This window comes from Trachemys scripta, chromosome 5 (assembly GCF_013100865.1).
Source record: "Trachemys scripta elegans isolate TJP31775 chromosome 5, CAS_Tse_1.0, whole genome shotgun sequence".
Classification (NCBI taxonomy): Eukaryota; Metazoa; Chordata; order Testudines; family Emydidae; genus Trachemys; species Trachemys scripta.
This window is the reverse complement of record NC_048302.1, coordinates 14061280-14085221: the sequence shown is the minus strand read 5'-3', so window position 1 is coordinate 14085221 and position 23942 is coordinate 14061280. Positions and strand designations below refer to the sequence as shown.

General features: G+C 41.6%; 1 protein-coding gene across 4 annotated transcripts in view; it reads right to left on the bottom strand.

Moving 5' to 3' along the window:
* The window catches only part of BMP2K (BMP2 inducible kinase), a 113418-nt gene that overhangs the window by 53222 nt on the left and 36254 nt on the right, over positions 1 to 23942 (bottom strand). For 3 of the 4 annotated variants that reach the window (XR_004645951.1, XM_034772458.1, XM_034772459.1), the window contains exons 3-7: positions 17378 to 17483; positions 9778 to 9920; positions 9222 to 9343; positions 6331 to 6412; positions 2758 to 2890 (exon numbers count right to left, since the gene is read on the bottom strand). Coding sequence is in view for 3 of the 4 variants with exons in the window: in XM_034772458.1 (XP_034628349.1) it covers positions 2758 to 2890; positions 6331 to 6412; positions 9222 to 9343; positions 9778 to 9920; positions 17378 to 17483 (586 nt within the window). In the remaining variant the exon portion in view is untranslated. Of the gene's footprint in view, positions 1 to 2757; positions 2891 to 6330; positions 6413 to 9221; positions 9344 to 9777; positions 9938 to 17377; positions 17484 to 23942 lie in introns of those variants that run through there. The other variant, XM_034772460.1, reaches the window with a different exon arrangement.

Genomic DNA, 23942 nt, shown 5'->3' with positions numbered 1-23942 from the left:
AAGAACAGTGTCAGACTGGATGGAAAAGTTGCAGTGTCACCACCAGCATGATCCTAGCCTGGCGCAAAAGTGCTGGAAATGATGGCATCAGAAGCACCTCAGAAAGAACAGTTTCAGGCATTGCAAGTAGTAGGGGGATGGGAGGGGCATGCAATTAGGACCTCAATTCCATTAAGTCCCCCAGCTAATAGACGTAATATACTGCAGCTAGAAGAAACTGTGTGCAGCCCTCCTCTGAAAGAGAGATGTCACAACAAAGCTTTTGACAAACAGGAGGTTAAGAAGATAGATGCCTATGGCTCAGAAGGATTTGGAGGCATATTTGGACTCATCCTGGATTTTAGCGTCCTGCTAAATACATGACAAAATCACCTGTAGTCTTGTGGGAACCAAGACTACAGGATAAATTACAGTCTACTAAAGGACACATTGGTCAGAAATTTGTCAGTGAAGTCAACATACTGAGCTCAGCATTTAACAAGTTGCCAAATACAGAAACAATTCTAAAAATAGAAAAATCTTCCTTAAATTCTGAACAAGAAGTTTATAGCCAGGCCATTTCAGGAAACTTTAAAAGTATAATTTGCATCAGCCCAGGCTTTATCAAACAGTTTTGGGTAATAGCTTTACTGACAACCTGGGGAACCAACTGAGACATGACAACATTGAGTCTAGGAATCAAGGAACATCCTAAGAAAAATGAATTAAATAGATCGGATTTGAAAGAGTGATTGCAACAAATTAAATGCAACTTTCAAACGAGAGATTTTTCCTCATCTCTGGTGGGCACAGCAAGGTTTCTGAGTTAATTCTGATTATAGTTCTGTTCATATTTTTGTTACCTTTCTCCAGATAGAAAGCAAATCAACAAATTTAAGACTGGTCTAGATGGACAATGTTTTCTAGAATACACCTTGCTTTATCTACAAAGAAGGCAGCACTGTTTTTATTCTTTAAAAAAAAGTGTGTGTGTAGAGGTACATTTCAAGTACTTAAATAATAATTACTCTAGATTTTCCCCCAGAATTTTAAAATTGTTTGTTTTTCTGTCCATGGTAGCTTCTTCACTAAATTGATTAGAGCAAAATAGGGCTATATTTAGGAGCACTGCAAGGAAGTGCAGGGGAAATTCTGTGCTATATCTCAGCATGGTTTTATGGGTATCTGCAGAATTTTGGTATTACCAGTGTATTCCATAAACACTCTTTTAAAAAAAGAAATGCATTTCTTGCTCCTTGCTGCAAAAGTATCCTTGCAAATATTGCATGAGTATCCTTTATAATAGTCCCCAGGGAAACCATGCAGAACTTCAACTACAACTAGAAACTACTAACAACTACTCTATAAAAACTATCTACAAGTATAAACGAGCTAAGAGCTAGGGAACTGGAGATCAGCTAAGCCGCACTCCACAGTTCCAACGACCGTCATGGGCAGTGAGAAGGAACTGAGGGGGCGCTGGGTCAGCAGGGGCATACATCTGGCACCATAGGGGCGCCACTCCAGGAGGCGTCTCAGCCGACCCACCAAGTGTTGCTAGGGTAAAAATCTTCCAACAATCGTACAGGCAGTGCACACCCACCTAATTGGAATCGATATGAGCAAGCACTCGAAGAACGTAAGTTTTTTCCAACCTATCTGCGGTTCTGTCCTTTTAAGTTAGCTCAGGAGTAAACTCACAATTCCTCACAAAGGGGTGGTAGCTCAAAACTGATTATTTAAAAAAAGACTGGCACAGTTAACTAGTTTTATTGAAGACACTACGTATTACTTAGGTTCTTACACCATGACCAATGCTGAAAGTTTTATAGATATAGTTAGTTGTCCTATCAAAAAAAAAAATTATTTTTTTGGTCCTCAATGTAAGTTTTCAGCAAGGAGGAGAAGAGACGCTGTAAACAAGTGAGGAGATCTGCAGGGAAGGTCTTGAGGAAGGTGAAAGATCTCAGACAGGGATGCCTTTTTATAGAAAAATTTTAATAATTTTATATTACTTAATGGATTTATGGATCGCTGATTGGTATAGGCTTCTTACACCGCTCACACAGCTTGAAGCCCGGGGACCAGGGTATGCCCTGTCCCTAGACCAAGTCCCTCCGGGGACTATCTATGTCACACTTAACCACTAAGAAATACTAGAAACTACTAAAACTACTACTATTTACAGGTATATACAAGAAAACTAGAACCCCCACTGGTCAAGTCCGCTTGCTAATGCAAGAGGAGCATTCCAGCACCGTCACTGGTGGTAAGAAGGAACTGAAGGGGGAGGGGTCGCCCCTTATACTGGCACATATGCACACGACTCCCGAGGGCGCCAGAGCCAGCCCCTATGGGTACCACTGGGGGGAAAACTTCCAGCATTAGTGCAGGTGGCGAGCACACATCCCTACATGGAATGGATATGAGCAAGCACTCGAAGAAGAACTAAAAGGAAACTTTTTTTCCCCCTTCATCGGAGCAGACAATTTTCCTTTTCAAAACATTTCCTCAATGCAATGATCCCCCTTTCCTCTCCAGCAAAACCACAGATTTACTTCGATTTCTCAGACAGTGGAGATAAGGACTCTTCTGAAACTAGAACAAAAGGTCTAAAAGTGGTGTCAGGGCAAGGTTAGATTATGTTCAACCAAACCTTCAAATTCACTGATTTGAAGGACATTAACTATAAGTGCATGTTGCAGGTAGGGAAGGTCACTAGTAGTAAGGTCTAATAAACTCTCACAAAACAATTTTAAGTACTGCCCAGCTACTTACTTATCAAACAATGTACATTATGGGTATATCGGGAATTGTCTGGAATGGTAAAATTTCCGTCACAAATAGCAACCTGACTCTCCCCAAAGGGAAGTGTGAAGAAACAAAGTTTATACAGCAAGCAGCCAAGTGCCTATAAAAAAAAAGAAAAAGAAAAAAAAGTATTGTCATTGCGAAGTCTAGATGGCAATAAACTAGTGTAAAAAGTAAAGCTAGATTTAATAAATAACTGAAATGCTGGTCACTATTGATGCCTGCATAGACATTGAACATGGTAGCATTTTGCGTTAACATTCCATTGACATAACTTGGGATGTAAGCAATGAAGTGATATAAAGCAGTTCTACAAGTGCTTTTTGTCCCACCAACTATATGCCAGACAGCAACAAAGCTGTTAACTTAAAGAAATTCAGAGAGGAAACTTATGTGTGTTTTTTAATTTTAAAAAAAATCTATTTTTTAAATTCAGATGAACAGTTCCAATATGTGTTTATAAAGAGAAATTGCATGTGGAGAACCACCATCTAATCTGTCAAGTAAGAGTCTTTGAACTCATGTTATTTTCCCATAAACTTTTTGATGTAATCTATTCAAGATGCACCCGTTTGGCATGTAGAAGAAAAGTAATCATGGAGTTCTCCCATTTCAGTAATCTGAAAAAGTTCTTAAATCCTCATTACGTATTACATATGTTGACAATGAAAGTGTTATATTTCATACAATAATCAGTTTTACCCTTTCTTCATTTCCTGTGTTTTTAGTAATTAAAAGTGTCGTTGTAGCAGTGTTGGTCCTAGGATAGTGGAGACACAAGGTGGGTGAGGTAATATCTTTTATTGGATCAACTTCTGTTGGTGAAAGAGACAAGCTTTCAAACCACACAGAGCTCTTCTTACAGTCTCGGAAAGATACTCAGAGCATCACACTTAAATACTAGGTGGAAAAGATTGTTTAGCATAAAGTAGTTAACACATATTGTAAGAGACTATTCAAAGTAAAGTGACCTGTGAATACCCCTGCAGTCATAGGACAAAAAAACAGGAGGGTAGAGGGTTACAGGTTGTTGTAATAAGCCATAAATCCAGTGTCTTTATTAAGACTGATTTCAGGTGTCTAGCAAGGTTATGAACTTTAGCTCCCAGGCTCATCTTATGCAGGTTCTCTTTGAGAATGAGGACTGAGAGGTAAGATATGGAATGCCTGTTTTGTGAAAAGTGTTGGCCCATGAATGTTATGTTTTTGTCTTACAACTTTTACTGTGAGAGTTTATTCAAGAAAGTAATGACTGTCTGGTTTCACCCATACAGTTGTTACTGGGGCATTTAGTGCACTGAATGAGGTACACCTCATTGCCATAGGCATGTGTAGGACACATTGATCTTAAAAGGTATGTTATGGTGGGTAATGATCATCCTAGTAGCAGAGTTAACTCTGCAGGTTTTGCATCTGTTATGGCAGGGCAGGGCCGGTGCCACTAGGAGTTGATGTGTCCTGGTCTGTGGGGAGCTTGCTTCTGTTGATGAGCTTGGTGAGTCGGCGGGGGGTTGTTTTAAGGCCAGAAAAGAGGGTTCACAAAAGATTTTTCAAGATGGGGTCCCCATCAAGTATGGACTTAATTGTTTAATGATACCCTATACGGGTATCATCATGTGTGGGTGAAACCAGACAATCACTACGCTCTCAAATGAACTCATACAGTCCTATGACTGAAGAGGTGTTAATGTGCCCAAGTCTCCTTAAAATGGTCTCTTAGGCCTGGTCTACACTACAGAGTTAAGTCAAGGTAAGCTGCCTTACCTTACTCTAAGGATCTACACTAAAATTTAGCTCCCATTGATATAAGTCACCCACTACATCAACTTAATAACTCCACTTCTGTGAGAGGCATAGTGCTTAGGTTAACATAGGGCAACACAGCGTCCATGCAGACAACATTATTTACATAATAATGTAAATACTGGGTCATGCATCCCTGGGCGGGATGGGGCTGCAGCGGCGAGCCCTGCATGGCCGACAGCTCAGGCTATCAGCCCCAGAGCCCCCGCTGTCAGTACCCCCCCAAAGCCCCACACAGTTAGGTCGGTGGAAGCACTCCTGGTGAGGGGACACACTGCTGACAAAGGACATAGTGTGGACATGAAAAGCCCCAGTAATTACTGTGGTTGCTATTCGTCAACCTAACTTAGGTTGACTTAATTTTGTAGCGTAGACTTGTCCTTAGAGTGTGCGTTAAACAAAATCTTTTCCACCTTGTATTTAGCTACAACTCTCTGGATACACACTGCGATAAAGAACCCATGGCATCAAATCTCAGAGCTGGGTCTCCCCCCTCACAGGATCTGAAGGCCCAGCCTGAGCTCAAATATCTACACTGCAAATTTTATAACCCCGCAGCCCAACTCAGCTGACCTGGGCTAGCTGTGGCCTCTGCATATCTTTTCCAGACCTGAAGAGCTCTCCATAGCTCATAAGCTTGTCTCTTTCACCAATAGAGGTTAGTACAATAAAAGATTACCTCATCCACCTTGTCAAGTATCAGAGGGGTAGCCGTGTTAGTCTGGATCTGTAAAAAACGACAAAGAGTCCCGTGGCACCTTACAGACTAACAGACATATTGGAGATCATGGGTGAATACTCACTTTGTCAGATGCATGTCATGACATGCATCTGACAAAGTGGGTATTCACCCACGAAAGCTTATGCTCCAATACATCTGTTAGTCTATAAGGTGCCACAGGATCCTTTGTCGCTTTTTCCTCATCCACCTTGTTTCTTTAGCAATTAAAAGATGTTTAACAAACAGTACCAGCCATTCATCACAAATATTTATTTTTGTATTACAAACCTTATTTTCTCATTGTTACTTTTCTCCTTGCGCTCAAATTATGTCCAGCTGGTTATTACTGAACTTTGCATGCTGATTATCTATAGAACAGGAGTACTTGTGCAACAAGTACTCCTGTTCTTTTTGAGGATACAGACTAACACGGCTGCTACCCTGAAACCTGTGATTATATATAGTATAATAATCAATAAATATAGCACTCTTCATCTTTAATGTACTCTGCAAATATTCACTAAATATCAATCATTAGTGATAATGAAATCTTGTTTTTCAAACTGAACCAAACATCACTGACATGGCTGAATGCATTGTTGTTGGTCACCTATTCAGTCTGCCTTATTTAAATAATACTATAAACAGGTTTCTATTGAAGCCATTGTTAACAACTGAACAGAAATGAGAGCAAGGGAAAATACTAATGTAATCTACATTTTGTACTAGTAGGCTAAAGAAAAAAAATACTTATCTAAATAATACTTCCCCTTTTTACACTATATCACATATGCCAATAATTCTCTGTAGGAAAAGACAAAACCATTCTCTACAGCTATTTCCCTTTATCACCATTTCCCACACACTACTTCTGTTGCAAGAAGCCACACCTTATTCGCTCACTGCAAAGCCTTTACTTTGTATTTTCTGAGATGTTAACTTCCTTTTTATCATTTTTTACTTTTAATAAAGCAGAACAATTCTACAAGAATTAGACCACCTTTTACATCACTTACCCAGATATCTGCCTTGGTAGTAACTGGCTTTCCGCCATAAAGATTGATCATTTCAGGAGCTCTGTATGACAGTGTTGTATACCTAGCAGAAAATAAGTCAAGTGGAACGGAGATGAAATGGAAGATTTGCAATATACCTTTACTACCCCCCATTCATAAGCTAATACACACTAACCATTTTTAATATGGATAATTGTCCACTACAGATTACGTACAGACTATGTAAAATAAAATAATAGAATCATAGACTTTAAGGCCAGAAGGGACCATTATGATCGTCTAGTCTGACCTCCTGCACAACTCAGGCCACAGAATCTCACCCACCCACTCCCGTATCAAACCCCTAACCTATGTCTGAGCTACTGAAGTCCTCAAATCGTGGTTTAAAAAATTCAAGGTGCAGAGAATCCTCCAGCAAGTGACCCGTGCCCCACACTGCAGAGGAAGGCGAAAAACCCCAATGGCCTCTGCCAATCTGCCCTGGAAGAAAATTCCTTCCCGACCCCAAATATGGCGATCAGCTAAAACCTGAGCATATGGGCAAGACTCACCAGCCAGACACCCAGGAAAGAATTCTCTGTAGTAACTCAGATCCCACCCCATCTAACATCTCATCACAGGTCATTGGGCATATTTACTGCTAATAGTCAACGATCAATTAATTGCCAGAATTAGGCTATCCCATCATACCATCCCCTCCATAAACTTATCAAGCTTAGTCTTGAAGCCAGATATGTCTTTTGCCCCCACTCCTCCCCTTGAAAGGCTGTTCCAGAACTTCACTCCTCTGACGGTTAGAAACTTTCGTCTAATTTCAAGTCTAAACTTCCTGATGGCCAGTTTATATCCATTTGTTCTAGTAAGTCATTGCAACATTCCTCAACAACAAGCAATGCTGTGTGGATTGATCATTGACCATCTATGGGGATATGGCAGTAGACATGCTGCTCATAGGTCAGCTAACGTTTTTGTTTTATAGAAAGAATCTTTTGCTGTTTCTCTATACTCTTAGAAGAATTACACCAAGTTACAACTATTGCAAATCAAATATACCAAGTTTATGAACCCAAAAAAGTTTGTCTAAGGTATCAACTGGAACACCTGATTTTAATAAAATCAGGGAAATGATCAACATTTAGTTCTTGTTATATATTATCTTTGGAAACAGCTAAGAAAAACTATCCCCAAATTACACCTTAGATTGTGGCATTTTAGTTTCTCTAGTTTTTTGGTATTTTGTTCACACTACTCTAAAAGTATTACACATTAACAGATCAGTCCCCTGTTGAAGTTCTTAGCAACATGAAGCTAATGCTAGAAATATGGAGCATGGAAAAAGAAAGATGGAGATAGAAAAGCCAAGAGTGATTTTTCAGAGCAGTACATCTACTACTATTTTTTGGTAACTTTTCTTGATAAATACTGCACTCAAAGCCAAACTCAGATGCTGAATTTACATCTTTGAACTGATTCTTTGTAGTTAAAAACAAAGCATATTCCAGGATATTGAGTCTCATATTTGCAAATAACTGCGTCTTTATAAAACGTAACATATCATTCCCAAATGTATGTATCCTAAATAGTAGTTTCAAAAAGGTGTACATTTATTTTCCATGTAAGTCCTGAATAATACATAGTTACACTCTAGCACCAACTATCTTTAGCAAGCAAGAAAACAAACAAATTTTAAACGTTAACACATACAATTTCTCTGATTAAACAAAGAGGAAATGGCATGGGTGTTACTGGATCCATCATTAGGATAGATCTAGATCAGGGGTGGCCAACCTGTGGCTCCGGAGCCACATGCGGCTCTTAAGAAGTTAATATGTGGCTCCTTGTATGGTCACCGACTCCAGGGCTGGAGCTACAGGCACCAACTTTCCAATGTGCGGGGTGTGCTCACTACTCAACCCCTGCCTCTGCCACAGGCCCTGCACCCACTCCACCCCATCCCCTCAGCCTGCAGTACCCTCGCTCCTCTCCCACACAGCCTCCTGCAAGCCACGAAATAGCTGATTGGGAGGTGTGGGGAGAGAGGGGGTGGCGCTGATTGGTGGGGCTGCTGGTGGGTGGGAGGTGCTGGGAGAGGGGGCTGGGGAGCTGATGAGGGGCTGCTGACATATTACTGTGACTCTTTGGCAATGGACATTGGTAAATTCTGGCTCCTTCTCAGGCTCAGGTTGGCCACCCTTGATCTAGACATTAGTAAGTTAGTATGAAGCCGTTTTCCAGTGTCAGCAATCATGCAGGCTGATTGAGCCTGTTCTTATCAGTTGTCTTTCAATAGCACCCAGATGTCTCAACACAGGATCAGGGCTTCACTGTGCTAAGAAACTGGCACTTCAAATAACTCTGAATCTAAGCTCTCACAATTCTGCAATTAACAACGTGTTGGGACAATAGTTCACTTGTATGCTGTAAATTGCAGGTCAGGGGCCTAAACAGGAATAGTGAGGCTTAGAACACAGCAGGTTATTAGGGGGAAAAGAGCTGACACAGTAAAAGTAACACAAGGTTGCATATATTCTAAGTGAAATGTATTACCTGGAGGCATCAAACTTTCTGTAATTACACTCGACTGTTAGTACATTCACTTTAAATTTTGCAGGAATTGTCTGTAGGGTAACTGAAATAGCATCAACATTACCAGGTAATTCCTACTATCTTGCTATGCCTATTTTAGGTATTGGCATAGCCCCGATCATCACTAAGCAAGTGAAAAAAACATTACTGTTAAGAGGAGTTGTGCACTTAAATCAACCACCTTGAACACTAATTTGTTCCTAGCTAGGCCCTTATGTTTCCATTAATGTATAGAACATGTAATACGTTCTGTGCTGCTAAGAAAATTAATTAGTGCTTACGAATAGCCATTTAAGTGAACTTACTTTTTAATTTCTTCTTCAACTACATTAACACCATCTTTCTGAGGATTAAGGAATTTGTTAGTGGCACTGCCAAAGTCACAAAGGACATAGTTTCCATTGTCATTCAACAAAATATTCTCTACCTTAAAAGGAAAAACGAAACAATCAGGTAAACTGACAAAATGAAAAATGAAAAAACAGGGTAGTGTCCAATATTATAGAAAGCAGTTAAGTCTTCCCTCTAATTTTCAGTTAGAGATAACAAGCCTGCCATGTACTAATACTCTGAAAATTCAAAAGAAATTTAGCATTAATAGTAAAACTATAACTTCATCATCATCTCATTAGGTCATCAGTAGTGCCAAAATCTATTCTACAAGAATGCGATGCCTAACCACCTACCATTTTTCATTTAATCTTCTGGGTACAGTTCTGCAGACAGACTCTGTTCCCCTCCCCCCATATAAGTGGGCAGCTTTTGCACACTATGCGATGTCTTCCACATTACAAGTTATCTTTTGACAGCTGCTCATTAGCAGCAAACATTCAGCTCATTACCTTTTACAGGAACTCTTACCTTCAGGTCCCGGTGAACTATTGGCGTTTTGCAGTGATGCAACCTGGCAACAGCTTCACAGGTGTCACAAAATATCCTCAGTACTTCTGGCTCAGTAAAGCCTGTCTGAAGTCTCTGATTCATCTGATTCACGACTTGCCCCGCTACAGTAGAAACATAACTTTGTAAAAGTAACAACTCTTTTTAATGATCTTTCAAAATGTTGTGTGGCCTTTAATCAAACAAAGTTTGTGTTTCTATTTAAAATGTTGCCTACATGCTCTATAGCCAATCAAAATTTTTCAACGTCTTGTCAAAAAATTAAACAAGTTCTTAATCAACCACTCCTGCTGTTTTCAAAACAAGGCTAATACAACCCCATCACTGTTTATCTACAGAATAAACAGAGTTAGTTACCCTTAATTTTATTAATTCCTAATAAGAATCAACTGCTCCAAACAGAAGGTAATTCAGTGTTCAATCCCACTCAATCGTGGCAAAAGGAATTTTTGGAATTGAAATCTGAAACTTCCCCACACAAACACACTTGCTGACCTTCCCCAAATCCTTCCAAAGCTGAGAAGACACAAAAAACTACAAAAGCTATTATAATTTGGAAGTACAGAAAATAAGCCACCATTATGCAGATGTCACTATTGCAATATTTGACATCTGACATCGCTTCTTCACCTGCCTAAACAAAAACTAGTTGATAAATATAGGGAAAGTATGTCCTCAGAATTAGAGTCATAGTAGGGAGGCAAAATTACAAGTAAGAAATCTGTTTTTTTTCCCCTCCTCTATTGGATTCACTGTCCTAGACAGAAGTCCTAATTCATAAGAAGTAACAAACATCCATTATCACTCAACCACCATACAGGGAAAGTAATAGGAGTACCAGCGCAAAGGGTATCACGGTGACAGAAATGGTTGTAGGACACGTTATAGCTCAGTTTAAAGCTATGGGGCTGCATGCAGGAATCAACAGGTGAAAGTTCTCTGGTCTGTTTTTTTAAATACAGAAGGTCAGACTAGATGATCATAATGCTTCCTTCTGTCCTTAAAATCTATGACTCAGTGACAAAAGCGACCACTGCGTAACTATGTCAGAAATTAGAATTAAACAGAATAGGAAGAAACAATGGAGACTATTCAATAGTCTTTGAACTCAAGATTTCCACATGCAGAAGGAATAATTTTCTCTAACACAAAATTTTATTTTTTAAAATGTACATCTTTATTCTGAAAAGCATGGACAGCTGACAGATTTGTTGCCCAAGAACTGCTATCTGAAGAAAGCAATTCACTTTTTCTATTTCAGAAAGAATATATTGACTAAATCACAATGTTGCAGGATTTTTTCCAGAGAGGACTTATGTTTCTCCCTCCACTATGTTACATATCTCTGGCAGAATGAGCACCAAACTCTCAGAGGAAGTTCTTGGATTACTAGTAATCTCTGGTGATCACGGAGTCATTTCTAGCACTATATTCCGCTAAAGTGGAAAAAATAAAGGGAAAACTGGTTTCCCAGACAACTCCCTTGTAAAAGGATCTCAGAGAGCCAAAGAGAAAACATCTATTATCCTCAGTGCAGGCAGACATACTGGAAGGAAGGTGTAGTCAGTTCAGCAAGTGTGCCAGCAGAGAGGTTTCAGAAACAAAAGACTGTCTCCATTAGCTCGATTCGGACACCAATACCTATTAATTATGACTTCAAAGCAGTGGATCAAATGAGAAATGCATTTATGCTCTCCATTAATAATTAGCTCAGATTTCTACTCCATCTAAACGGCAATCAAGTTAAACTTACATTTAAAAACAGCAGTTTTTAAATTGCTCACCATATTATTCTCATGTTATACTTCGTTTTCAGTTATTTTATTTTTCCCAGAAATGTATCTGTGTTTACTAATACAACTACAAAAACAGGTGAAAACTGGAGGGAAAAAAAATTTATTTTTCTGGGCAAATATCAGGGTTGATTTTGGTGGACAGAAGGACGGGGGGGAAGCATTCAGTAGATTAATGCTTTGATGAATGGAACTCAATGTAGTTTGCTACAGAACTAAAACAGAACACAAAACACAACGCCAACTGTGAGTTTAAAAAAATAATACATCTCTAATCCCAAAATAAAACTTTTAATTTGAATAAACAGTTTACTGTTGTAGACTTAGAACTATTAGCCTATAAATATTTACTTTAGTAATTGGGCCACACCATTTGCAGCGCAAACACTCAACATCATCCTTTTCTTCCCCCGCCCTTTTTTTTTTTTAAACTTGAATACTTCCTTGTGCTCTGAAACGTATTCTGATACATATTTTCCCCATTTTAGTATGTCACAGCTTTAAACTGTTATCTGCTAACAGCTTGAAATGTATACATGGTGGGCGTGAGATTCATTAGTACGTTCAGATGCATACGCACTTCAGGAGCTTGAATGCGTGCCTGTTCATTTATTGTGTGCATCTTCTAGACTAATACATAACCTTACTTCAACAGGCACCTTTGCATATACACACACAGAGACTAATGTATTATCGTAATACATATATCTCATGCAATGTATTGTATTTTCCTAATAAATCAAGTTATATTTTATATACATGAATGATACAAATGTAGGGTGAAAACCCAAATAATACTTTTACTAAAAGCCGGAATTTTTTGGGGGGGGGTGGTGGTGTAAAAATCAGCTTAAACGAAGGGGCTTAGTTATACTACATATAGAATACTTTCTTTTTATGAGATTATGAGCCTTACTTCAGATGCTAGGAAAGTGTAGCTCCTACTAGTTTCAAAACCACACTTCTTAGAACACAAGAATGGCCCTACTGGGTCAGACCAAAGGTCCATCTAGCCCAATAACCTGTCTTCTGACAGTGGACAGTGCCAGGTGCCCCAGAGGGAATGAACAGAACAGGTAATCATCAAAAGCGACAGAGTGTCCTGTGGCACCTTATAGACTAACAGAAGTATTGGAGCATAAGCTTTCGTGGGTGAATACATGCATCTGACAAAGTGGGTATTCACCCTCGAAAGCTTATGCTCCAATACTTCTGTTAGTCTATAAGGTGCCACAGGACTCTGTCACTTTTTACAGATCCAGACTAACACGGCTACCCCTCTGATAGGTAATCATCAAGTGATCCATCCCCTGTCACTCATTTCCAGCTTCTGGCAAACAGAAGGAAAAAAAAAATCAAGTAGTATCAGTTTACTTAGCTTACATTAATATCAGCAAGTGGACAAGCCATAATTTTAAGATTTTACATACTGAAATTCAGAAGTTTAAATCTCAGAAGAAAGTGTGCAAAATCCAAGCACTACTCAAAATTTGAGCTGAACTGGTGAAGAGTCAAAAGAGTCAAGTTTTAGATGAACAGTTGCAAACTATACTTATACTATATAAACATATGTTTAAAAGACACTAAAACTATCTGCAGTGTTGTTGTAGCTGTGTTGGTCCAAGAATATTAGAGAAACGAGGTGGATGAGCTGTGTGGAGCTTGAAAGCTTTTATTGGACCAACTTCTGTTGGTGAAAGATTACCTCACGCACTATTAAAACTGCAAAGTGAAGCACTGAAAGAGGCAGAGGCAAGGGTCTGAGCAAGGGAAGTATGTGATCATGTAATTAAAGGCTGTGTCTCCCTTGATGCATTTTGGTAAACAGAAGCTGCACAAATAGCAACCTGAATTCTACTGTTTTGGTAATCTGAGTGCTCAACTTTACAACCTTAAAATCCTTTTAACGGTTTTTTTCATGTAATTTCCTCAGTTTTCATTTTTTTAAAACCACCAAGCAAATCATGTGCAACTGTACCAAGCTCCTGTATGGATTTTCAACAGGGTTTGAACCCAGAAGCTTCACATCCATGTCACCATCCCTACCATCTCAACTGAAATTAATGGAGTTACATCTCACTCATGAATCTATACCAACTTAGGCTAGGTCTACACTACCCGCCTGAATCGGCGGGTAGAAATCGACCTCTCGGGGATCGATTTATCACGTCCCGTTGGGACGCGACAATCGATCCCCGAATCGGCGCTCTTACTCCACCAGCGGAGGTGGGAGTAAGCGCCGCCGACAGAAAGCCGCAGAAGTCGATTTTGCTGCCGTCCTCACAGCGGGGTAAGTCGGCTGCGATACGTCGAATTCAGCTACACTATTCACGTATCTGAATTTGCGTATCTTAAATCGACTCCCCCCTGTAGTGTATATGTACCCTTAGGTAAAATTCTGAGACAGTGTAGCTAAGTGGATGAGACCTGGTCTGCCTGACTGCATAAGTGACCTTGTGCAAATCTCAGTAAGACCTTTTATAACAGGGGTCGGCAACCTTTCAGAAGCGGTGTGCCGAGTCTTCATTTATTCACTCTAATTTGAGGTTTCACATGCCGGTAATACATTTTAATGTTTTTTAGAAGGTCTCTCTCTATAAGTCTATATATTATATAACTAAACTAGTATTGTATTGTAAAATAAACAAGGTTTTCAAAATGTTTAAGAAGCTTCATTTAAAATGAAATTAAAATGTTGATCTTACGCCACTGGCCCGCTCAGCCTGCTGCTGGTTGGGGGTTCTGTTCACCTAGGCCGGCAGCGGGCTGAGCGAGGCCTGCGGCCAGGACCCCGGCTGGCAAGGGTCCGGCAGCCAGAACCCCAGACCAGCAGAGGGCTGCGTGGGGCCGGCGGCCAGGACCCCAGACCGACAGTGAACTGAGCGGCTCAGCTCATTGCCGCTCAAGGGTTCCATCTGCCGGCTCCTGCCAGCCGGGATCCTGGCTGCTGGATCCACTCAGCCCGCTGCCAGTCTGGGGTCCCAGCCCTCCCCACATACAGTGGGTACCTACCTTCTCCCTGGTTCTGGCCATTCTCTTCTTCTCTCTGCACTGAGCTGAGGGTGGCAGTGCACTGAGCACAGGGCTGGGGGTGAAGGGTCGGGCCAGGAGCTAAAATAAGGGACGGGGCTCAGGGTTGGGGCAGGAGGTTCAGGTGTGGGGCACTTACCTGGGCAGCTCCCATTTGATGCGAGGGGTGCAGATGGGAATGTGGGGGGGGGGGGGGGGGGGCTCCTGTTTGGTGCTCCAGGGGGGGGGGGGGGGGGGGCGGGGGGGGGGCTGGGGATGTGGGGTGGTGCAGGCGTCAGGGCAGGGGGGGATGGGGATGTGTGGGGGTGCCAGAGTCAGGGCTAGGGTTGTGGGGTGGGATGAAGGAGTCAAGCAGAGAGCTGGGTGTGTATGAGGGAGGTACAGGGCTCAGGGCAGGAGTCTGGGGTGTGTGCGGGACTCAGGGCAGAGGGCAGGGTGTGTGTGTGTGGGGAGGGCAGGGCTCAGGGGAGAGGGCTGGGTGACTGCCCTCCTAAGAACTCCCAACCCCCCAGCTCCTTTTCCCCTGACCACCGCCTCCAGAGCCCCCCCCCCCTACCCCCCCCCCCCCCCCCCAGGACCCTCCTTGCTCCCTGACCCCTATCCACTCCCCGCCCCCTGACAGACCCCAGGACTCCCATGCCCCATCCAACCCCCCCCCGCTCCCTGACTGCCCCCTCCAGAGATCCCCCCATCCAACCCACCCTGTCCCCTGACCGCCCCCACGCCCACCCCTTACCCAACTCCCCCGGCCCCAGACCCCTTACCATGAGGCTCCAAGCAGAGCCTAATAAGCTGCCCCGCGGGAGCGCACAGCCTTGGCCCCCAGAGCTCTGCGCGCACAGTGGCAGGGCTCCGGATGAGTGGGGAGCGTCTTTCCCTCCCCGCGGAGCCAAACACTGCCCTACGGGAGCGCGCAGCCCCTATCCCTAGAGCGCTGCGCACGCGCGGCAGCAAAGCTCCAGGGGAAGGGAGAAGGACTGGGAAGGGCCAGCAGCTTGCTGCGCTCCGGCCCAGGAGCGCGGACCCCACGGCTTGCCGTGCCGGGAGAGTGGGGTCATTTGCCCACCCTGTGCGCACGGCTATGCTTCTGCTCCCTGCCCCCGCGGGGGGAGTGGAGATCAGAGGAGAGCAGGCCGGGCTGGGCAGGATTTTTAATGGCACGCTGGAGTCCTGGCAGGCTCCAGTGTGCCATTAAAAATCGGCACGCATGCCATAGGTTGCCGACCCCTGTTTTATAAGATGGGAGAGGTGATTAAACCCTACCTTAAGAAGGGGGAAGGTATCAGGTCTTGTTCATTAAGCAATATGAAAAGTAGAAGTATTAGTGGAAAAGCATGGTCTTCTGGCTCTCAGAGCAGTGCCCCCTCTCCTAAACTAAAGATGCTTTTTAATAGGGAAAACAAGAGCAATATCTACAATTGCATCACCTATGTTATCCCTTGAGGTTTAGTTCTGTACAGCTGCTTCAGAACAATGCAGGAGCTTTCTTAGTCTTGTAACTTAGGCTACGTGATCAGCACAGTGATAAAACCATCCCCAAAACCAAGTACATAATGGTGCAGAAAAGTCTAAGAACTATAGTTATCTATCTAAACTAAGTACAAGAGAAAAGGCAGCTGGAAATCTGAAGGGTACAGCAGACATTCCCTTTACCCTCAGTCAATAGGAGAAGATGAAGTAAATTCAGGCTGTAAATGTTGAGCACTATGGAGGCAGCACTCACATGGCTCCCAATGAGCAAAGCTTTCTAGAAGGTTGCAGAAGCACACAACAGAGTGCCTCAGAGCAACAGTGAGAATACACACAAGCTACAACAAGGCAGAATCTGATTTATCCAAGGATATCACATCAGGCAGTTCACAGAAGGCCAACTGACAAGCACTTTACTCTCACTCACTGCTTCTACTGGCAGCGCAGACAAAGGCCAAATACCCTTAACAGGAAGGCACCTGAAGCATTTTAAGCACCTAATGCGCAGGCTTATGGAGAGCATTTTATTTTCACATAAAGCAGACACAGTTACTTTGAAATCCAAGCATTTCTCCAAATTTGCCATAACTGGATCCTAACACTTTCCAAAATTTGAGCTAAACTACCGGAATAAATTTCTATATAAAAAGGGGAAAAACCCAAACTATACTAGTAAATGTAAGAAACTAGATATTTGAAAAAAAGGGAATGATTCTGAAGCCACTTGTATTGCCTAAAACAAAAAGAATTGTTATACACCAAGACACCATTATTTGGACCTTCACCCTCCACCGAATAAACTGACTTAAAACAATTTAAGGAATCAGGATGATGAGATAGCATGTAGTCTTTACAGTTAATTATCTGGAGCAGCAGTTTCATGACTGAAAAGATATTCAGTTTTGCAAAGTCTTCATTCCCAAATCAATGTACAAATACATTTTGAGATTTGTTAGAGAGAACAAGGAACTGGGACACTTTACATATTTATCTAAATATTTAATTTTTTCCCTCTTTTCTGGTCAGACCTTGATATAAAGCAGTGTAGGATGAGCTTTTCAATATTCCCAGATTCATTCTTTCTAGCACTTAAGAACAAAATCAAGTGTGATGGTGTTTTCAGTGGTCTTGACTTTAATTAGGAAGATAATAAATGTGGTCTTTGCCAAAATACACATCACATCTTAGGAGATAACCCTAGACTCTAACTTTAAGAATGCTTTACTTATGTTCATAAAAAATAAGAAATCCAACAGTAGTTTACTTACCTCGACAAAATTCCATTAAGATGAGCACCTCCCACACATTGTCACTAACAGAATTAACAGCACAATCCAAATAGCCTACAATATTCTTGTGCCCAGAGAGTTCTTTCTGAAATCAAGAAAAAAAAAAAATCACATTTGGAATAATTAACATTTAAATAAACTCTAGAAAGTATAAAGATAAGTCTGTCTAGAAGACTGATGAATTCTTGGGAATGGAGACTTTCATCTCTACGCCATGCTTGAAACGTCCCGGGTAGCTGTTAAAAAAGCATTCTAATAGCTACTTAGGAGCTTATGTCAAGTGAGTAGGTGTCAACTACAATTCCCAGGGGACAGGTGCCCACATCAAAGAAAGTATTAACAGTCAACCGCATCTTAGACACAGCTAAGCACTAAGAATCAAACAGAGCATAAACGTAATTCCTCCAAAAGACAGGACAGTGTGAACATGCTTGGGTTGCCACTATTTATGCTGCGCCCAAATGGGCAGTCAGGTTCAATTTACAGTACTGTCAATTTGGCAACTTTATAAACACTAAGCTCATTTCAAAAGAAAAATGTTCTGTTAATTTCATCATTGAGAAACTCCAAAAGGTTAAGATTTAGCAGCTACACTGCAAACATTAATGGACTGTGTGTTACATTAAAAAGGACTAATGGAAAATAAGTCAAAATTCAGGCAACTTGATCCATGCCTACTACAAAGTTAACACATGGTCAGTCTCCAGAACTGTCACAGTCTTTGCTTCTAAGAGGACTAGTGGAAAGTTATGAGAGCTTTCCCTCGCAAACAATGTGAGAGTTACAGCACATGAACCTTCAGTGGCTGCAGGAGCTGCTTTTTATAATTAGAGACAAAGAGCTCCACCTCTAATATACCCCACTAGAGAAAGACCCGATCAGGGAACCATTTATGAGGGTCCAAAACCAGCTCATACTATGACAGCATTCTCTTTTCCAGTTACAGTAACTCCTCGCTTAACATTGTAGTCATGTTCCTGAAAAAGGTGACTAAGCAAAACGATGTTTAGCAAATCCAATTTCCCTATAAGAATCAATGTAAATGGGGGGATTAGGTTCCAGGGAAATGTTGTTCACCAGACAAAAGACATATCTCTCTCTCTCTCTCTCTCTCTCTCTCTGTGTAAGTAAATAAATAAATAAAAACACACACAAAATAAGTTTTAAACAAACAATGTAATACTGTACACAGCAATGATGATTGTGAAGCTTGGTTGAGGAGGTAAAGTCAGAGGGTGGACTATTTCCCAGGGAATGCCTTACTGTTAAATGATGAACTAGCACTTGGCTGAGCACTCAAGGGTTAACACATTGTTGTTAATCTGGCCTCACACTCTACAAGGCAGCACAAATGGAGGGAGGGGAGACAGCAACAGCACGGGAGACAGAGACACGCTGTGTCTGTGTGTGACACAGATGCATACTGCCCCTTTAAGGACACTAACTCCACTCTAAGGGCTTGTCTATATTTACGCACTGGTTCGGCGGCAGGCAATCGAACTTCTGGGTTCGATTTATTGCGTCTTGTCTGGACACGATAAATCGAACCCAGAAGTGCTCCCCGTCGACTCCGGTAATCCTGCTCGGCGCGAGGAGTACGCGGAGTCGACGGGGGAGCCTGCCTGCCGCGTCTGGACCGCGGTAAGTTCGAACTAAGGTACGTCGACTTCAGCTACGTTATTCACGTAGCTGAAGTTGCGTACCTTAGTTCAAATTGGGGGGTTAGTGTAGACCAGGCCTAAGTATGTTGCCTTTTTAAGTAGATCAGCAAGTTGAGACAGCAGCTGCTGCTGCCAGCAAGCTCCCTCCATTCTGAGCCCTGTCCTGTTACCCCCCGCCCCTCCAGCTCTATGGAGATGGGATAAGCAGGGGGCAGGAGCAGGGGGACACCCCTGACATTAGCCCCGCTCTCACACCTCCCCCTCCCAGGAGCAGCTCCAAGGCAGAGGGCAGGAGTAGCACATAGCAGTGGGGGGCGGGACAGCTGAACTGCCCGGCAATTGATAGCCTGCTGGGCGGCTGCCACACAGGGAACTTAGGGGAGTGGGGAGCTGATAGAGGGTCTGCCGGCCCACCCTGGTTCCAAGCCCCCACCAGCTAGCTCCAATGGACTGCTCTTCCTGCAAGCAGTGGACAAAGCAGGCAGCTGCCAAACAACATTATAAGGGAGCACTGCCCAACTTTAAACGAGCATGTTCTCTAATTGATCAGCAACATAAAGACGAAACAATGTTAACCGGGATGACTTTAAGTGAGGAGTTACTGCAGTTAAGTAGCCAAAAACAGTGTAGACTGGTCAATTCCCAGTCATACCTTCATAGATTCCAAGGCCAACTGGGTCTATTGCAGTCATCTAGGGTGACCTCCCATATAACTTCCCCCAAATAATTCCTAGAGCATGTGTTTTAGAAAAAGATCCCATCTTGATTTAAAAATGGTCAGTGACAAGGAATCCACTATGACCCTCAATAAGTTCATTATTCACTATTAAAAATATACACCTTATTCTCAGTCTGAATTTGTCTCGCTTCAACTTCCAGCCATTGGATCATGCATATATCTCCGCTAGACTGAAGAGCCGATTATTAAGTATTTGTTCCCCATATAGGTACTTATAGACATAATCATATCACTCCTTAACCTTCTTAGTTAAGCTAAATAGATTGAGCTCCTTGAGTCTATCACTCTAAGGCAGATTTTCTCATCCTTTAATCATTCTCATGACTTTTCTGAACCCTGTCCAATTTTTCAATATTCTTCTTGAATTGTGGGCACCAGAATTGGACACAGCATTCCTGCAGCAGTCACACCAGTGGCAAATACAGAGGTAAAAATTACCTCTATTCCTACTCGAGATTACCCGGTTTATGCATCCAAGGATCACATTAGCCCTTTTGACCACAGCGTCGCAGTGGGAGCCCATATTCAGCTGATTATCCACCATGACCCTCAAATATTTTTCAGTCACTGCTTCCCAGGATAGAGATCCCCATTTTGTAAGCATGGCCTACATACTGTGTTCCTAGATGTGTGTATTTAGTTATATTAAAACACATATTGTTTGCACATACTCAATTTACCAAGCAATCCAGACCACTCTATCAGTGACCTGTCCTCTTTGTTATTTATCCCTCCCTCAATAGTGGGTTATCTGAAAACTTTATCAGTAATGATTTTATGTTTTCTTCCAGGTCACTGATAAATATATGCTAAATAGCGTAGGGCTAAGGACTAATCCCTGAAGGACCCCATCTAGAATCACACACCTGGGCTGATTAAACATTTACAGTTACGTTTTGAAACCTATCAGTTACCCAACTTTAAATCTATTTAATGGGTGCTATGTTAATTTTTTATTTTTCTCACTGTTTAATCAAAATGTCATGCAGTACCCAGACAAATGCCTTACAGAAGGCCAAGTATATCACATCAGCACTATTCCCTTTATCACTCAAACTTCTAATCTCATTAAAAAAAGATATCAAGTTTCTTTGGCAGGATCTATATTCCATAAACCTATGTTAATTGGCATTAATTATATTACCCTCCTTTAATTCTTTATTAATCAAGTTCCATATCAGGTGCTCCATTATCTTGCCTGGGATCAATGTCAGACTGGCAGGTCTATAATTGACCCTTGTCATCCCGTTTACCAATTTTAAGTATTGGCATAACATTAGCTTTCTTTTGTTCTTCTGGAACTTCCCCAGTGTTCCAAGACTTACTGAAAATCAACATTACCAGTCCAGTTCCAGTAAGCTCCTCTGTTAGCTCTAAAACTCTAGGATGCAAGTTATCTGGACCTGCTGATTTAAAAATCTTTAATAGCAGTTATTCAATATGCTCCCGAGATACCAGTGGAATGGAAAGAGTGTTTTCATATGAGACTACATCATCTGTTTTTTCTCAAATGCAAAACATAAATAGGTATTGAACACTTTTTCCTTTTCTGCACCATTAATAATTCTATCATTGGCCTCTAATAATGGACCGACGCCATTGTCAGGATTCTTTTTGTATCGAATATACTTTTTTAAAACTCATTGTCCTTAACTCTGCTAGCAATAGATTTCTCCTGGTGTTCCTTTGCTTCCCTCATAAATTTTCTAAAAATTCTAGCTTTCAGTTTATATTGATTGCTATTTACGTCTCCTTTCTTCCATCTATGTTTTTTAATTATTATTTATAGCTGTCTTCACTTCCCCTCTAAACCAGGTCAGATTTCTAACCAATACTGCCTTCTTTCTTGATTGTGGCTTTTTGAGCATCTAGTAAAGCGTTCTTAAACAACTTCCAATTACTGTTCACAGGGATGATTTTCTATATCAAAGAATTAAGACCCTTACCTCCCCATAGATTTATGGAGAGCATAGTGGCACTGTCAGAATCAAGAGAACTTTTTTGAAATACTGGTCTTTAACAATCACTTTGATCAGGATCACTTGTCATGCTCTAAGGATCTTTTAAAGAGTTGTACAGTACATCTGAAAGATCTGTTGCTCACCAGGAAGAAAGATCAAAGCCATGAACCTGTGAATATGCAGCCATATACAATATGCTTCATGTATTAGATGCTGCTCAGAATGGACTTGATAAAATGATAGTAAGGGCAGTACACGTGGATGTTGTTCTGCAGAGATACTGCCCTGGTTGTTGTAGCCTAGTACAGGACTGTTATGGGTTCTAAAGGATTTTCTGGCTGATTTAAAAGAAAAAAAAATAAAAATCAAGTACTTCTGCATCCTGCATGTTTGCTTCGCATCTATCTTTGTTATTTCTTTGGTTTAAATTCAACTATAAACCAAATCTTTAAAATTTAAGAGACAATTAAGTATTTGTTCCGCAGATAAGTACTTATAGACTGTGATCAAATCTTTCTCCGGCACTGAAGCCCAGTCCACTATCTCTAAGTACATAAAACAAGGATCCCAACCACAATTTATGTTGCATATGCCATACAAGACCCAAGGACTTTTGTATTAAAAAGTGGGGCCATGAAAAGGAAATAAATAGCATGGATACTAAGCAGTGGTGCAAGTACGGTGGTACGGTACGCTGTACCAGTAAGGTAATAGCTGGTACAGTGCACTGGAAAGACACAGGAGGAGCCTGCCACCAGCCCTTCCACTCAGCTGCATCTGCCGAGTCCTCCTGCCTGGGGTCTGTACAGCAGAAATCTGTGGCACAGTGGGAGGAGGACAGAGCTACTCCCCCCCTCCCCCCCACAGCTAACGTGGGATGGATGTGGATCATGGGGAGGGGACAGGGAGAGCGCAGGGGCCCCAGGCTCTGGGCCGGGTCACATGGGGAGGTCATGTGTGTCCCCCCCTTTGTGTTCCTCCCACAAGTGCAGCATACCAGCAAGAAATGATTTCTACTTGCATCACTGATACTAAGTGAGGGCACATAACCAAGCAGCCGCACCCTTCATATTTTTTCTCATGTCTAGAGTGTGGGTTGGCGTAAAAAAGTGTACTGTCTTACTTAAGGCATCTGCTCACTGCATAGTGTTTCAAATATAAAGTTCTTACTGCTTTCTTCTCATGTAGAAACTTCAAAACTAACAAATTAAATCAGGTTGGGGTTTGGGTTTTTTTGCGTATCAGAATGGTTTACCAGGTTCCAATCAGTTACACCTGTACAAACACATTGCAGACTAGATTGCTACAGGCATCATTTAGCCAGCAGAACCTTGATTGTCACATACAGTATTTTCAGAGCTTACAGGTAGAGTTCACAGGTCTGGCAAAAAAAAGAAAAAAAATTTTCACTTGTAAACGGAACACATTTGACATAGAAACAGATTAACTATGGAAACCTACATTGCCATTTTTACCATCACTTTTACAGAATTATACTTTAGAACTGTTTTAATGTTACTTGTTACATGTAACACTTTTGATATGGGGAATTATGATTTTGAGGTTTGGAAAGGAGGCAGTCCATGAGAGGATCTTTCACATGATTCACAAGGTAAAACATTTAGAAAGATGTTATATGCTTTTGGGGGGGGGGGGGGTAGTGTGCATATTCTCTTTTATACATGGAAGAGAGTGTCTTATAAGACAAGTGTAGTAAATTTGCATGTTCTCAAACCTTTTAACTAGTAGTCAGAAGGTTGAAGAGCATGAACACATTAGCAATAGCTTTCAGGAAACAATAGTGTTCAATGAAGAAATTCTAACATAGGCTATTGGCGTACAAATAGAAATACTAATACTGAGATTGATAAAAAATTAGTTTTAATAATGCAAGATTGGGCCCTAAGGCATTTGCACACTGGCCTTGGTTTGCTGCAGTAACACCAGCAAAGGTGCCTGCACTTCACCTTCACAGATCAGTCACTCTAGATACCCTGAATCAGAGATCAAGATTTTTTCCCACCTCTTCACTCAGTATTTATTATATATTTATCTTTTCAGTGCATCCCAGCTGCAGCCACGAAAGCAGCAACCATCTTTGAGAGAGAAGGGGTTCACAAGAGTTTCTATCCAATTCTACTCCCTGACCAGCTAAGAGTAACTAAAGCACAAGTCACATTCCA